Source organism: Panulirus ornatus, chromosome 37 (assembly GCF_036320965.1).
Source record: "Panulirus ornatus isolate Po-2019 chromosome 37, ASM3632096v1, whole genome shotgun sequence".
Lineage (NCBI taxonomy): Eukaryota > Metazoa > Arthropoda > Malacostraca > Decapoda > Palinuridae > Panulirus > Panulirus ornatus.
This window is the reverse complement of record NC_092260.1, coordinates 7,556,196-7,571,602: the sequence shown is the minus strand read 5'-3', so window position 1 is coordinate 7,571,602 and position 15,407 is coordinate 7,556,196. Positions and strand designations below refer to the sequence as shown.

Genomic DNA, 15,407 nt, shown 5'->3' with positions numbered 1-15,407 from the left:
AAAACAAATCAAAGTTCTTCAACTGTCATGAGCCAAGGGGCGTGACAAACCCGTCTTGGCGGTTATAAAAGAGAGTGGGCTTATGTAGATATTCTTATCAAAACATATTTAGTGTTACGTTTATAATAATTGGCATCACCTCAATTATCTCTATTTCAACACATGGACATTATTATGCCAATTTGAATCATTCTTCTGGTAGCTCACCGAAGTCTAATACCGTATTAAATAAAAAATATGTATTTATTGATAATTGGATGTATTCCAATAGCTTCATTATTATTACTTAAGATTTTCATTTCATGCATTCATCCCATCCTTTATAAGAGTCATTCAGTATATTTGCTTCAACCAATGTCGGTATTTAGTTAAGGAATATTTTTATCGTCTCAGTTGGATTCTTGAAATGATGCAAAAATATTCACAAACTGTAATTGGCATGTCTTCCCTGGTTACACTGTTAATTACTGATCTTTACTTACTGTAAGGGGAGGGAGGAGGTTCTACATTAGTGGGTCCCTCTGTTATCATGCAAGTTCTTTTAACTTCTTTATGCTGCTCATTTTCACAGTACTCTAACTTAGTTTGTCATATTCATCCACCATTCTTGTATATACTGTAACACGTACTTCTTTTCTTTTCAAACAAATTTCAGGCTTGTGGTTGTTCTTTCCTTGCACTTTTCAAAGAACTGTTCACTCTCTTCATCATCAAGCCTGGTTAAAAAAAAAAAAGGTGTAAACTCATGATCAAGTCACTCCTTGCTCTTCTTTCTTCTACGGTGGGGAGAATTAAAGCCTCCAGCCCTTACCTGTAACTCAACTCCCCTAAATCTGGAACCATCTTTGTTATCTTCCTCAGACCTACTCCATATTTTCTTAGAACTGTGATCAAAATTGACAATCATATTCTGGTTTTGGCATTAAGTAAGAAATGAATAGCTTGTTTATGAGCGTAATTCTAATATTTGGCGACAACTCAGGAACGAAGTCTCTCTCACAAACACACTTCTGTGGTTTATTCTTGCTGGAAATTCATACTGAAGCCTTCATTCTCTGTCTCCCACCCTCCTTATTCCTACCTGGAGACCAAAGCTTTCTTCCCGCCTACTGTCTGGTACAGTGTCAGATTCTCTCTGGTAGCCAAGATGTTGACAATCCACCCATACTTCTCTTGGTCGAAAACGGAGCACACTCTCTCGTAGACCATGTTGTCTGTCACTTATGTAGTTTTGCATCTGTCCAAAGTCATCCATTTGTGTTGGCGACATGACACCAGTTGGATTATGTGATGGGTGACATGACACCAGTTGGATTATGTGCTGGGTGACATGACACCAGTTGGATTATGTGATGGGTGACATGACACCGGTTGGATTGTGTCGTGGTGACATGACACAGATACTAGTTGTGCCAGGTTATACTGATTTGATACAGCAGTTGGCGTGCGCGGCGATATGGCACGGGTTTTGTATGATGGTGACCTAATTCATCAACTTGGTTGTGTGGTGATGACGCGAAACATACCAGTTAGGTGTGGTGGATGACACAACTAACCATTTGTTTTGTGGTGATCTTTGTTGAGAGTCCTGTTGAGGTGTGATGGTTATCGTTGGTGACAACTCCAGCGTGGGCGCGAGAATAGTGTGCTCGAGGTCAGGGTGGGCCGAAGAGGTGATGATGGAAGTCAGAGTGGGACGGAGATGTGGTGCTGGCGATCACGGTAGGCCGCAGAGGTGATGTTGGAGGTGAGCGTGGGCCGGAGAGGTGGTGCTGAAGGTCAGGGTGGGCCGGAGAGGTGTTGCTGGAGGTCAGGGTGGGCAGGAGAGGTGTTGCTGGAGGTCAGGATGGGCTGAAGAGGTGGTGATAAAGGTCAAGGTGGGCCGAAGAGGTGGCAGTGGAGGTCAGGGTGGGCCGGAGAGGTAGTGCTGAAGGTGACGGTGGGCCGGAGAGGTGGAAGTGGAGGCCTGGGTGGTCCGGAGAGTTGTTGCTGGTCAGGATGGGACGGAGAGGTGGTGCTGGAGGTCAGGGTGGGACGGAGAGGTGGTGCTGGAGGTCAGGGTGAGCCGGAGAGGTAGCATTGGAGGTGAAGGTTGGCCGGAGAGTGAGTGGTGGAGGTCAGGGTGGGCCGATTTTCTGTTGTGCACTAATGAATGTGACGAAAACTGAAGACTTGGCTCTTTGATTTGTGACGCCGATGGGACGCTGCTGATGTAGACAAGTGCAGTACACCTGGCCACCTGTCTCTGTGCATTGTTCCTATGTAGACTACAATCTCGTGTGACCTTGTGACATCTCTGGGAACACCGTTTGTCGTGTGATCCTCGCGGCTGTGGAGGCCCTCTGCGTCGGCCGCATGCTTGTCGTGGTGCATGGAGGACACGAGGACCAAGCTGGGCCGCAGCTTGGGCCTTCACTTGAGGACGTCTAGGATGTAGAGCGTGGGTCCTGAGGCGACCGCCAGGCGCGTCCCCTGGTGTCCACGGCCCAACAAAGCGTCCAGCGCCCACACAGTGTTACGAACGCCTCGCAATACACCCACAGTCTGTCGAGCAGGGAGAGGACGGGTAGCTCTTCGACAGTAACAGAAGAGGCAGTGCAAGTGTTGAGACTTACTTGCCTATGTATGCGTCAGGGTAGAAGCTGAGGAAGATGACCTCGACAGGTCTGTATCAGGTGAGGCAAAATGACTGCTGCTGACACCTATACTCTACCATTTATTTACCTTAGTTGCATATCCTCAGAAATCTGCTAATCATCCTACACAACGTAATTCGCAAGCGTCACCTTTTCTTACTTTAATGAATCGAGTTTCATTATCGCGTCCGCTTAACCAGAGGTTCAGGAACCGAGGGAAATGTCGGGGTTGACTCACCTCATTGAGGTATTCATCCACTGAGGAGTTTTGTTCAGAGACACCACAAGTTTGGCCGTGTCATGTGCAGTAACCTGGAGGCGGACTAGAGGAGAGGATTGACTTAGGCAGACAAGGCAAGGAAGAGAGGAAAGAGCAGAAAGATTGTTGGTGTTATTATAAGGGATGGCAAGGAGAGCGAAGATCAATGGTAGTGAGTTACGTGTGGAAGATGGGAAATGATAAAGACGGACACAGGTGGAGAAAGGAATATTGGTAGAGGGAAAGGGGAAGAACAAGACAGACAGAAGTGGATAAAGAAGAAGTAATGAATGATAGAGAAAAAGGAGAAGGAATTAGAGAAGGGAATATTTTAATGCTGAAGAAGAGAGAGGAACTCAGATGATGGAAGACAGAAGAGAGCAGCCTTGCCGAGAAAGATAGCTCAGGTAGGCTGAGTGGGAGGAAAGACCAAGACAAAATTTGACAGTGTAACAAGAAGAGGAAGTTCTGAGGAGGAGGAGGAGGATTGGCTGGAGGTGTAGATATGTCCAAGTGACCAGACTCGAGATTAGAGACAGAAAGTCACTTGCCATTTATTTGTAACGTCCAAGATGAGCCTCAATGAGGTGCCATGTGAGAATGTCTCATGTTTTTGTATGTCTCTACGTTACAGACTTGCTGTCAACCAGAAAACGACCAGAATCAAGTGGAAAATCCACAAATTTCCAAAAGGGAATACAGTAGCATATACATACATGGGAAGACAAAAGTTTGTACATATATGGGAATACAAAAGTATGTACATATATGGGAATACAAAAGCATGTACATGGGAATACAACAGTATGTACATACATGGGAATACAAAAGTATGTACATATATGGGAATACAAAAGTATGTACATGGGAATACAACAGTATGTACATACATGGGAATACAAAAGTATGTACATATATGGGAATACAAAAGTATGTACATGGGAATACAATAGAATGTAAATACATGGGAGTACAATAGTATGTACATACATGGGAGTACAATAGTATGTACATGGGAATACAGAGGACAGACAGACACTTTGGGGCCCGCTGGTCCATTCCTGGTGGAGCGCAAGATTCAGACCTTGGCACACTTCTGTTTGTACTGTATGCAAATGATTCAAAAACATATCTATATAAACGTGCAAATGAAATCGAAATGGGACGCGGAGTGATAATTTGCAAGGTTGAATATGGTCACCAAAATGACGGATATGATTTGTATCCCTGGTAAAAAAAAAAAAAAGATAATGAGAATATACCTCATCAGGGAGTCTTAAACACCGCTTGTGGCGGTGTGACGAGACGGATTTGAACTCTGAACAAACTTTTCCTAACACTCGAAGCAGAGTGTTAGGATTGAATCGCCTTCTGCAATCACACATGGCCTATGTAGGATTGAATTACCTTCTGCAATCACACATGGCCTATGTAGGATTGAATCACCTTCTGCAGTCACACATGGGCCCCTTACTGACTCGGCAGAAGTGTTTGTCGCTCAGTTAACTTCATAACACTGACAACGACACAAGGGTGACGTCAGCAGATGGGATAAAGCTTCGATAGAAATGGTTCCTCACCAGTGTTAACAAAAGACGCCAAGAGATGCTACTCTCTTTTGTTAATCTCCCATCACTTAGTGACCCCAGTTATAAAGTGATGTTTCTCGTTAATTTGACTCATTATTTAATGACCCCTGGTTATAAAGTGATGTTTCTCGTTAATTTGACTCATTATTTAATGACCCCTGGTTATAAAGTGATGTTTCTCGTTAATTTGACTCATTATTTAATGACCCCTGGTTATAAAGTGATGGTTCTCGTTAATTTATCTCATTACTTAATGACCCCTGGTTATAAAGTGGTGTTCACGTTAATTTGTCTCATTACTTAATGACCCGTTATAAAGTGGTGTTTCTCGTTAATTTGTCTCATATTTAATTACCTTAGTTATAACGTTTCTTGATAACTTATTTCATTATTCAGTGACCCTAGTTGTAAACTACATGGCGATGCCACAAATGCCACAAGAAGGGAGAAGATAATCATTCCAATCTGTTGAGTTACTGTTGATGAAATGGGAATAAATGAGGAATTAACTCCTTCACCTGATATCCCTCGCCAACAGGCAATTAAACCTCTCTCTCTCTCTCTCTCTCTCTCTCTCTCTCTCTCTCTCTCTCTCTCTCTCTCTCTCTCTCTCTCTCTCTCTCTCTCTCACCGTGTTGTCCAGGGTGGTGAGCCTCAGAAGGTTTGGGTCAGCACCTCCCACCGCCACCGTCTCCTTGCCAGCCCACGCAGTACTGTACACCTGTAGGGTGAGAGAACACCGTACATCTCAGTTAGCGTCTCTCTCTCTCTCTCTCTCTCTCTCTCTCTCTCTCTCTCTCTCTCTCTCTCTCTCTCTCTCTCTCTCTCTCTCTCTCTCTCACACAGTCCCACGTTGTGGTCCTGATGGTCACACTGGCAGGCGGCGCACACTAGTGTGAGGCCAAGCGATCGCGAGGGAAGGGCACCAACCAGGTCAGCTGCTGCTGGCCTGGTGCTGCTCTACCCAGGTCGTCATCCTCCTGTACGAGGACCTAACCCTGAACTATCATGACCTGGCCTTGACTCAAGCCGAGCCTTAAGGGTCAGGTCAAAGTTAAGGGCATCGCACTCAAGGAATGTACCGGTACTCAAGGGCTGTGCTGTCGTACTCAAAGAGCGTGCCTCGCACTCAAGGAGTGTACCGTCATACTCAAGGAATGCACGTACTCAAGGAGTGTACCGTCGTACTCAAGGAGTGTACCGTCGTACTTAAGGAGTGTACCGTCGTACTTAAGGAGTGTACCGTCATACTCAAGGAATGCACGTACTCAAGGAGTGTACCGTCGTACTTAAGGAGTGTACCGTCGTACTTAAGGAGTGTACCGTCGTACTCACGGAATGCACTGTCGTACTCAAGGAGTGTACTGTCGTACTTAAGGAGTGTACCGTCGTACTTAGGGAGTGTACCGTCGTACTTAAGGATTGTACCGTCGTACTTAAGGAGTGTACCGTCGTACTCAAGGAATGCACTGTCGTACTCAAGGAGTGTACCGTCGTACTTAAGGGGTGTACCGTCGTACTTAAGGAGTGTACCGTCATACTCAAGGAATGTATCGTCGTACTCAAGGAATCCACTGTCGTACTCAAGGAGTGTACCGTCGTACTCACGGAATGCACTGTCGTACTCAAGGAGTGTACCGTCGTACTTAGGGAGTGTACCGTCGTACTCACGGAATGCACTGTCATACTCAAGGAGTGTACCGTCGTACTTAAGGAGTGTACCGTCGTACTTAAGGAGTGTACCGTCGTACTCACGGAATGCACTGTCGTACTCAAGGAGTGTACCGTCGTACTTAAGGAGTGTACCGTCGTACTTAAGGAGTGTACCGTCGTACTCACGGAATGCACTGTCGTACTCAAGGAGTGTACCGTCGTACTTAAGGAGTGTACCGTCGTACTTTAGGAGTGTACCGTCGTACTCACGGAATGCACTGTCGTACTCAAGGAGTGTACCGTCGTACTTAAGGAGTGTACCGTCGCACTTAAGGAGTGTACCGTCGTACTCAAGGAATGCACTGTCGTACTCAAGGAGTGTACCGTCGTACTTAAGGAGTGTACCGTCGTACTTTAGGAGTGTACCGTCGTACTCAAGGAATGCACTGTCGTACTCAAGGAGTGTACCGTCGTACTTAAGGAGTGTACCGTCGTACTTAGGGAGTGTACCGTCGTACTTAAGGATTGTACCGTCGTACTTAAGGAGTGTACCGTCGTACTCAAGGAATGCACTGTCGTACTCAAGGAGTGTACCGTCGTACTTAAGGAGTGTACCGTCGTACTCACGGAATGCACTGTCGTACTCAAGGAGTGTACCGTCGTACTTAAGGAGTGTACCGTCGTACTTTAGGAGTGTACCGTCGTTCTCAAGAACGGTGCCGTCGTAGTCAAAGAGTGTATCGTTGTACTCAAAGAGTGTAGCGTCATGTTCATTGGTGGAAATATTGTACTGACTAAGGTAACATAATGCTGCTATCTTGTGAACATGTGAAGGATAACATGAGAAGATAAAATTCCAGACTCTAACACACTCATAACACTGACATAGCCATAACACTAACATGGCTTTGATACTGACATAGCCATAACACTGACATCGCCATAACACTAACATAGCCTTGATACTGAAATAACCATAACACTGACATAGCCATAACACTGACATAGCCATAACGCTAACATAGCCTTGATACTGACATAGCCATAACACTGACATAGCCATAACGCTAACATAGCCTTGATACTGACATAGCCATAACACTGACATAGCCATAACACTAACATAGCCATAACACTGACATAGCCATAACATTGATAGTCATAACACTGACACAGTCATAACACTAACATAGCCTTGATACTGACATAGCCATAACACTGATATAGCCATGACACTAACACAGCCGTAACACAGACATAGCCATAACACTAGCATAACCATAACACTAACATAGCCTTGATACTGACATAGCCATAACACTGATATAGCCATGACACTAACACAGTCGTAACACAGACATAGCCATAACACAGACAGCCATAACACTGACATAGCCATAACACTAACATAGCCTTGATAATGACATAGCCATAACACTAACATAGCCAAAACACTAACATAGCCTTGATGCTGACATAGCCATAACACTAACACAGCCGTAACACAGACATAGCCATAACACTGACATAGCCATAACACTGACATAGCCATAACGCTAACATAGCCTTGATACTGACATAACCATAAAACTGACATAGCCATAACGCTAACATAGCCATAACACTGACATAGCCATAACAATAACATAGCCTTGATACTGATATAGCCATGACACTGATATAGCCATGACACTAATACAGCCGTAACACAGACATAGCCATAACACTGACATAGCCATAACACTGATATAGCCATGACACTAATACAGCCGTAACACAGACATAGCCATAACACTGACATAGCCATAACAATGACATAGCTATTACACTAACATAGCCTTGATATTGACATAGCCATAACACTGACATAGCCATGACACTAACACAGTCGTAACACAGACATAGCCATAACACAGAGAGCCATAACACTGACAGCCATAACACTAACATAGCCTTGACACTGACATAACCATAACACTGACATACCCATAACACTAACATAGCCTTGATACTGACATAGCCATAACACTAAAATAGCCTTGATATTGGCATTGCCTTCGCAATAACCTAGCCATAACACTCACACATCCATCACACACAGACATATATTTCATTAGGAATACTGACCACTGTTTATTTAGCTTTTTAAGATCCTGTTTAAGTGAAAGACTGACACTTGGACATTTTACTGGGAAATATAATATATCTATATGGCAAATGGTCGACGAACAAACGGTGACAAATATGTGACACCAAACACTGGCTTGATTTAATAAGTCTCCTGTCAGTGGCGTGGAGGGAGGGAGGGTAGTGAGGGTAGGTGTGGAGGGAAGGAGGGAGGATAGTGAGGATGGGTGTGGAGGGACGTTAGTAAGGGTGGACGTGGAGGGAGGAAGTGAGGGCACTGTGGGTGGTTGTTAAGGAAGGGAGGGTACTGAGGGTGGGTGTGGAGGGAGGGAAGGTATTGTGGTTGGGTGTGGAGGGAGGGTGGGTGCAGAGGAGGGAAGTGTACTGCGGGTGGGTGTGGAGGGAGGGAAGGTATTGTGGGTGGGTGTGGAGGGTGGGTGGGTGCAGAGGAGGGAAGTGTACTGCGGGTGGGTGTGGAGGGAGGGAAGGTATTGTGGGTGGGTGTGGAGGGAGGGTGGGTGCAGAGGAGGGAAGGGTACTGCAGGTGGGTGTGGAGGGAGGGATGGTACTGCGGGTGGGTGCAGAGGAGAGAAGGGTACCGTGAGTGGGTGTGGAGGGAGGGAGGGTACCGCGGGTGGGTGTGAAGGGAGGGTTGGTGCAGAGAAGGGAAGGGTAGTGTGGGTGGGTGTGGAGGGAGGGAGGGTACCGCGGGTGGGTGTGAAGGGAGGGTTGGTGCAGAGAAGGGAAGGGTAGTGTGGGTGGGTGTGGAGGGAGGGAGGGTACTGCGGGTGGGTGTGGAGGGAGGGAGGGTACTGCGGGTGGGTGTGGAGGGAGGGTGGGTGTAGAGGAGGGAAGGGTACTGCAGGTGATTGTGGTAGGAGGGAGGGTACTGCGGGTGGATGTGGAGGGAGGGAGGGTACTGTGGGTGTGTGTGTGTGTGTGTGTGTGGAGGGAGGGAGGTACTCACGGAGGTGTTAACAGCGTCGGAGTGTAGGACGTGGGTGAGCCTGGCCGTGGACGCTTCCCACACCTTTACGGCGTCCGCAGCGCTGCCCCAGCTGCCACACACCACCTGGGTAACACATCAGGAGGAACACATGGTCACACAACAAGTGGGTAACACATCAAGAGGAACACGTGGTCACATCTACTGTCACACAACACCTGGGTAACACATCAAGAGTAACACATGGTCACATCTACTGTCACACAACACCTGGGTAACACATCAAGAGGAACACATGGTCACATCTACTGTCACACAACAAGTGGGTAACACATCAAGAGTAACACAGGGTCACATCTACTGTCACACAACAAGTGGGTTACACATCAAGAGTAACACAGGGTCACATCTACTGTCACACAACAAGTGGGTAACACATCAAGAGTAACACAGGGTCACATCTACTGTCACACAACAAGTGGGTAACACATCGTCACATCTACTGTCACATAGCACATCCAGCTCCCTCCTCGTAACCGCATTTGATGATTCGTTGAACACCACCACGGAAGGAGTTCGAATGACTTTGAGAGGCTGAACTCTACAATAACACAGCAATAAGAGAATATTTTGCGTGGCACTAAGTATCTCTGATCATGACATGATGTCATGATAGAGAAACTGAAGGTACATCTCAACCACAGACAGTGTCCTGTGAAAGCCATTCTTATACAGGATCATGATCAAAAATATATATTTGCAATTGTCGAATGGAATAATGAAACAAGGTATTGATTAAAATTACAAAGTTCCCACTGTCTAGATCAGTTATGAAAAATTATATATATATATATATATATATATATATATATTTTTTTTTTTTTTTTTTTTTTTTTTTTTATACTATTCGCTATTTCCCGCGATAGCGAGGTAGCGTTAAGAACAGAGGACTGGGCCTTTGAGGGAATATCCTCACCTGGACCTCTTCTCTGTTCCTTCTTTTGGAAAAAAAAAAAAAAAAAAAAAACCGAGAGGGGAGGATTTCCAGCCCCCCGCTCCCTTCCCTTTTAGTCGCCTTCTAAGACACGCAGGGAATACGTGGGAAGTATTCTTTCTCCCCTATCCCCAGGGATATTTTATTATACTTTGTCGCTGTCTCCCGCGTTTGCGAGGTAGCGCAAGGAAACAGAAGAAAGAAATGGCCCAACCCCCCCCATACACATGTATATACATACGTCCACACACGCAAATATACATACCTACACAGCCTTCCACGGTTTACCCCAGACGCTTCACATGCCCTGCTTCAATCCACTGACAGCACGTCAACCCCGGTATACCACATCGCTCCAACTCACTCTATTCCTTGCCCTCCTTTCACCCTCCTGCATGTTCAGGCCCCGATCACACAAAATCTTTTTCACTCCATCTTTCCACCTCCAATTTGGTCTCCCTCTTCTCCTTGTTCCCTCCACCTCCGACACATATATCCTCTTGGTCAATCTTTCCTCACTCATCCTATCCATGTGCCCAAACCACTTCAAAACACCCTCTTCTGCTCTCTCAACCACGCTCTTTTTATTTCCACACATCTCTCTTACCCTTACGTTACTCACTCGATCAAACCACCTCACACCACACATTGTCCTCAAACATCTCATTTCCAGCACATCCATCCTCCTGCGCACAACTCTATCCATAGCCCACGCCTCGCAACCATACAACATTGTTGGAACCACTATTCCTTCAAACATACCCATTTTTGCTTTCTGAGATAATGTTCTCGACTTCCACACATTCTTCAAGGCCCCCAGGATTTTCGCCCCCTCCCCCACCCTATGATCCACTTCCGCTTCCATGGTTCCATCCGCTGCCAGATCCACTCCCAGATATCTAAAACACTTCACTTCCTCCAGTTTTTCTCCATTCAAACTCACCTCCCAATTGACTTGACCCTCAACCCTACTGTACCTAATAACCTTGCTCTTATTCACATTTACTCTTAACTTTCTTCTTCCACACACTTTTCCAAACTCAGTCACCAGCTTCTGCAGTTTCTCACATGAATCAGCCACCAGCGCTGTATCATCAGCGAACAACAACTGACTCACTTCCCAAGCTCTCTCATCCCCAACAGACTTCATACTTGCCCCTCTTTCCAAAACTCTTGCATTTACCTCCCTAACAACCCCATCCATAAACAAATTAAACAACCATGGAGACATCACACACCCCTGCCGCAAACCTACATTCACTGAGAACCAATCACTTTCCTCTCTTCCTACACGTACACATGCCTTACATCCTCGATAAAAACTTTTCACTGCTTCTAACAACTTGCCTCCCACACCATATATTCTTAATACCTTCCACAGAGCATCTCTATCAACTCTATCATATGCCTTCTCCAGATCCATAAATGCTACATACAAATCCATTTGCTTTTCTAAGTATTTCTCACATACATTCTTCAAAGCAAACACCTGATCCACACATCCTCTACCACTTCTGAAACCACACTGCTCTTCCCCAATCTGATGCTCTGTACATGCCTTCACCCTCTCAATCAATACCCTCCCATATAATTTACCAGGAATACTCAACAAACTTATACCTCTGTAATTTGAGCACTCACTCTTATCCCCTTTGCCTTTGTACAATGGCACTATGCACGCATTCCGCCAATCCTCAGGCACCTCACCATGAGTCATACATACATTAAATAACCTTACCAACCAGTCAACAATACAGTCACCCCCTTTTTTAATAAATTCCACTGCAATACCATCCAAACCTGCTGCCTTGCCGGCTTTCATCTTCCGCAAAGCTTTCACTACCTCTTCTCTGTTTACCAAATCATTTTCCCTAACCCTCTCACTTTGCACACCACCTCGACCAAAACACCCTATATCTGCCACTCTATCATCAAACACATTCAACAAACCTTCAAAATACTCACTCCATCTCCTCACATCACCACTACTTGTTATCACCTCCCCACTTGCGCCCTTCACCGAAGTTCCCATTTGCTCCCTTGTCTTACGCACTTTATTTACCTCCTTCCAGAACATCTTTTTATTCTCCCTAAAATTTAATGATACTCTCTCACCCCAACTCTCATTTGCCCTTTTTTTCACCTCTTGCACCTTTCTCTTGACCTCCTGTCTCTTTCTTTTATACATATCCCACTCAATTGCATTTTTCCCTGCAAAAACCGTCCAAATGCCTCTCTCTTCTCTTTCACTAATACTCTTACTTCTTCATCCCACCACTCACTACCCTTTCTAATCAACCCACCTCCCACTCTTCTCATGCCACAAGCATCTTTTGCGCAATCCATCACTGATTCCCTAAATACATTCCATTCCTCCCCCACTCCCCTTACTTCCATTGTTCTCACCTTTTTCCATTCTGTACTCAGTCTCTCCTGGTACTTCCTCACACAGGTCTCCTTCTCAGGCTCACTTACTCTCACCACCCTCTTCACCCCAACATTCACTTTTCTTTTCTGAAAACCCATACAAATCTTCACCTTAGCCTCCACAAGATAATGATCAGACATCCCTCCAGTTGCACCTCTCAGCACATTAACATCCAAAAGTCTCTCTTTCGCACGCCTGTCAATTAACACGTAATCCAATAACGCTCTCTGGCCATCTCTCCTACTTACATAAGTATACTTATGTATATCTCGCTTTTTAAACCAGGTATTCCCAATCATCAGTCCTTTTTCAGCACATAAATCTACAAGCTCTTCACCATTTCCATTTACAACACTGAACACCCCATGTATACCAATTATTCCCTCAACTGCCACATTACTCACCTTTGCATTCAAATCACCCATCACTATGACCCGGTCTCGTGCATCAAAACCACTAACACACTCATTCAGCTGCTCCCAAAACACTTGCCTCTCTTGATCTTTCTTCTCATGCCCAGGTGCATATGCACCAATAATCACCCACCTCTCTCCATCAACTTTCAGTTTTACCCATATTAATCGAGAATTTACTTTCTTACACTCTATCACATACTCCCACAACTCCTGTTTCAGGAGTATTGCTACTCCTTCCCTTGCTCTTGTCCTCTCACTAACCCCTGACTTTACTCCCCAGACATTCCCAAACCACTCTTCCCCTTTACCCTTGAGCTTCGTTTCACTCAGAGCCAAAACATCCAGGTTCCTTTCCTCAAACATACTACCTATCTCTCCTTTTTTCACATCTTGGTTACATCCACACACATTTAGGCACCCCACTCTGAGCCTTCGAGGAGGATGAGCACTCCCCGCGTGACTCCTTCTTCTGTTTCCCATTTTAGAAAGTTAATACAAGGAGGGAAGGATTTCTGGCCCCCCGCTCCCGTCCCCTCTAGTCGCTTTCTACGACACGCGAGGAATACGTGGGAAGTATTCTTTCACCCCTATCCCCAGGGATAATATACATATATATATACATATACACATACACACACCTACACATACATACGCACATATTCACACACCCACACATACATATATATACATATGAGAAATGTAAGAAACAATTTAGAAAACTGAAACTTCTAGCTTGAAATGAATGAAAAAAAAGAATGTCACATAATGGTTCAACCTCTGGCTATGGAAAAAAGGAAATGTATAATTTATTTACACAAACGTCAATAGCAGTTCTCATCAATCTAACCACTGTATCAATAAGCTTCAATGTCTAAGCTACATTTTTCTCCAATTTCACTATTTTCCTTCACATTTTCAATTGTGTCTGAAGGTTCTACTTCAAGAGTGATTGTTTTTCCAGTAAGGGTCTTCACATCTTGGTTACATCCACACACATTTAGGTACCCCACTCTGAGCCTTCGAGGAGGATGCTTTACTTGTAGTGCTGACTTCCCTCTTTAAATTTGATCGCCGTTTCCCGCGTAGTTCACTTTGTATTTAAACGTGCCTCCTCCACACCTCCGTGTTATGACCAGGACGAGCCAGGATACACAGCACCCTATAAGATATTGCCAGACGCCGTTCTGCCTCTTCTTTATAGATCAAATACTTATATATCCTGATGGTTCCACAGCGCCGGCTTCTCACACCAAGTCATCCGTCAGTTTTGACTCAACCTCCTTTGTCCACCACACCGTACATGCAGCAGGAGCACGTAGGTACGCCCCAGACCAACTGGGGTATATATATATATATATATACCATCCAAATCCCAGACACTTCACATGCACTGGTTCAATCCATTGACAGCACGTCGACCCCGGTATACCACAACGTTCCAATCCCCTCTATTCCTTGCACGCCTTTCACCCTCCCGCATGTTCAGGCCCTGCCCCGATCGCTCAAAAACTTTTTCACTCCATCCTTCCACCTCCAATTTGGTTTCCCACTGAACTACAGGTCATCCCCCCCCCCCCCCCCCCAACAAGAATGGTCTCCAGTGTACTGGAAAAGATTATAATCAGACAACAAATGGTTGTGTACTTGCAGAGAAGATACCCTACAGTTTTAGGAAAAGAAGGTCATGTGTGTAAGGAAAGCATTACATTCATACTTATATTCATCAGCTCCATTGGAAACAAAGTATGGCTGGATGAAGCACCTGTACTTGGATTGCCAGAAAGCACTTGACTCTATACCACACAGGAGGGTAGTACAGCAGTTGGGTCACCAGGCAGCAATTACGGGGAGACTCCTCTGATGGACTGAATATTCTGTTCGTAGAAGGAATGAGGTAATGAGTGGCGTGCCGTGGGTTGCTCTTCAGGAACCCACAATCTTCTTGATCTATGTAAATGACAGAAGGATCGGACCCTCGACCTGGATATGCCATGGTCATAAGGGATGTAATAAGCGAGGACTGCATCAGCTTACAAGGGGATCTAGACAAACTCCAAAGTCGACCAGTCTGTTGTATAGTTCATGAAATTCAACCCCAGTTAACGTTAAGTAATGAGGATGGGACACAGCTAAAGATGACCTCGATATGATCATCATCCACCAGGAAATAGGCTGCAGGTATCGATGTCTGAGAGAGACCTCGGTGTCTACATCATCCCTTAGTTGTCGCCAGCTCCAAATCAGGAGACTCGAACAGGAGACAAATTGTCTGCTGGCAACTATTATAATTACATTCACTTGTATGGATAAAGATATATTCGTAAAGTTGTTCACGTACTACATGAGGACAAAATTAGAT

General features: G+C 45.2%; 1 protein-coding gene across 1 annotated transcript in view; it reads right to left on the bottom strand.

The window, feature by feature from the left end:
* Positions 1-416: 416 nt before the first annotated feature.
* LOC139760479 (uncharacterized) overlaps positions 417-15,407 on the bottom strand; it is a 59,043-nt gene continuing 44,052 nt past the window's right edge. The window contains exons 6-8 of the mRNA XM_071683755.1: positions 9,232-9,336; positions 5,116-5,205; positions 417-2,544 (exon numbers count right to left, since the gene is read on the bottom strand). Of these exons, the coding sequence (XP_071539856.1) occupies positions 2,413-2,544; positions 5,116-5,205; positions 9,232-9,336 (327 nt within the window). The 3' untranslated portion in view covers positions 417-2,412. The remainder of the gene's footprint in view (positions 2,545-5,115; positions 5,206-9,231; positions 9,337-15,407) is intronic.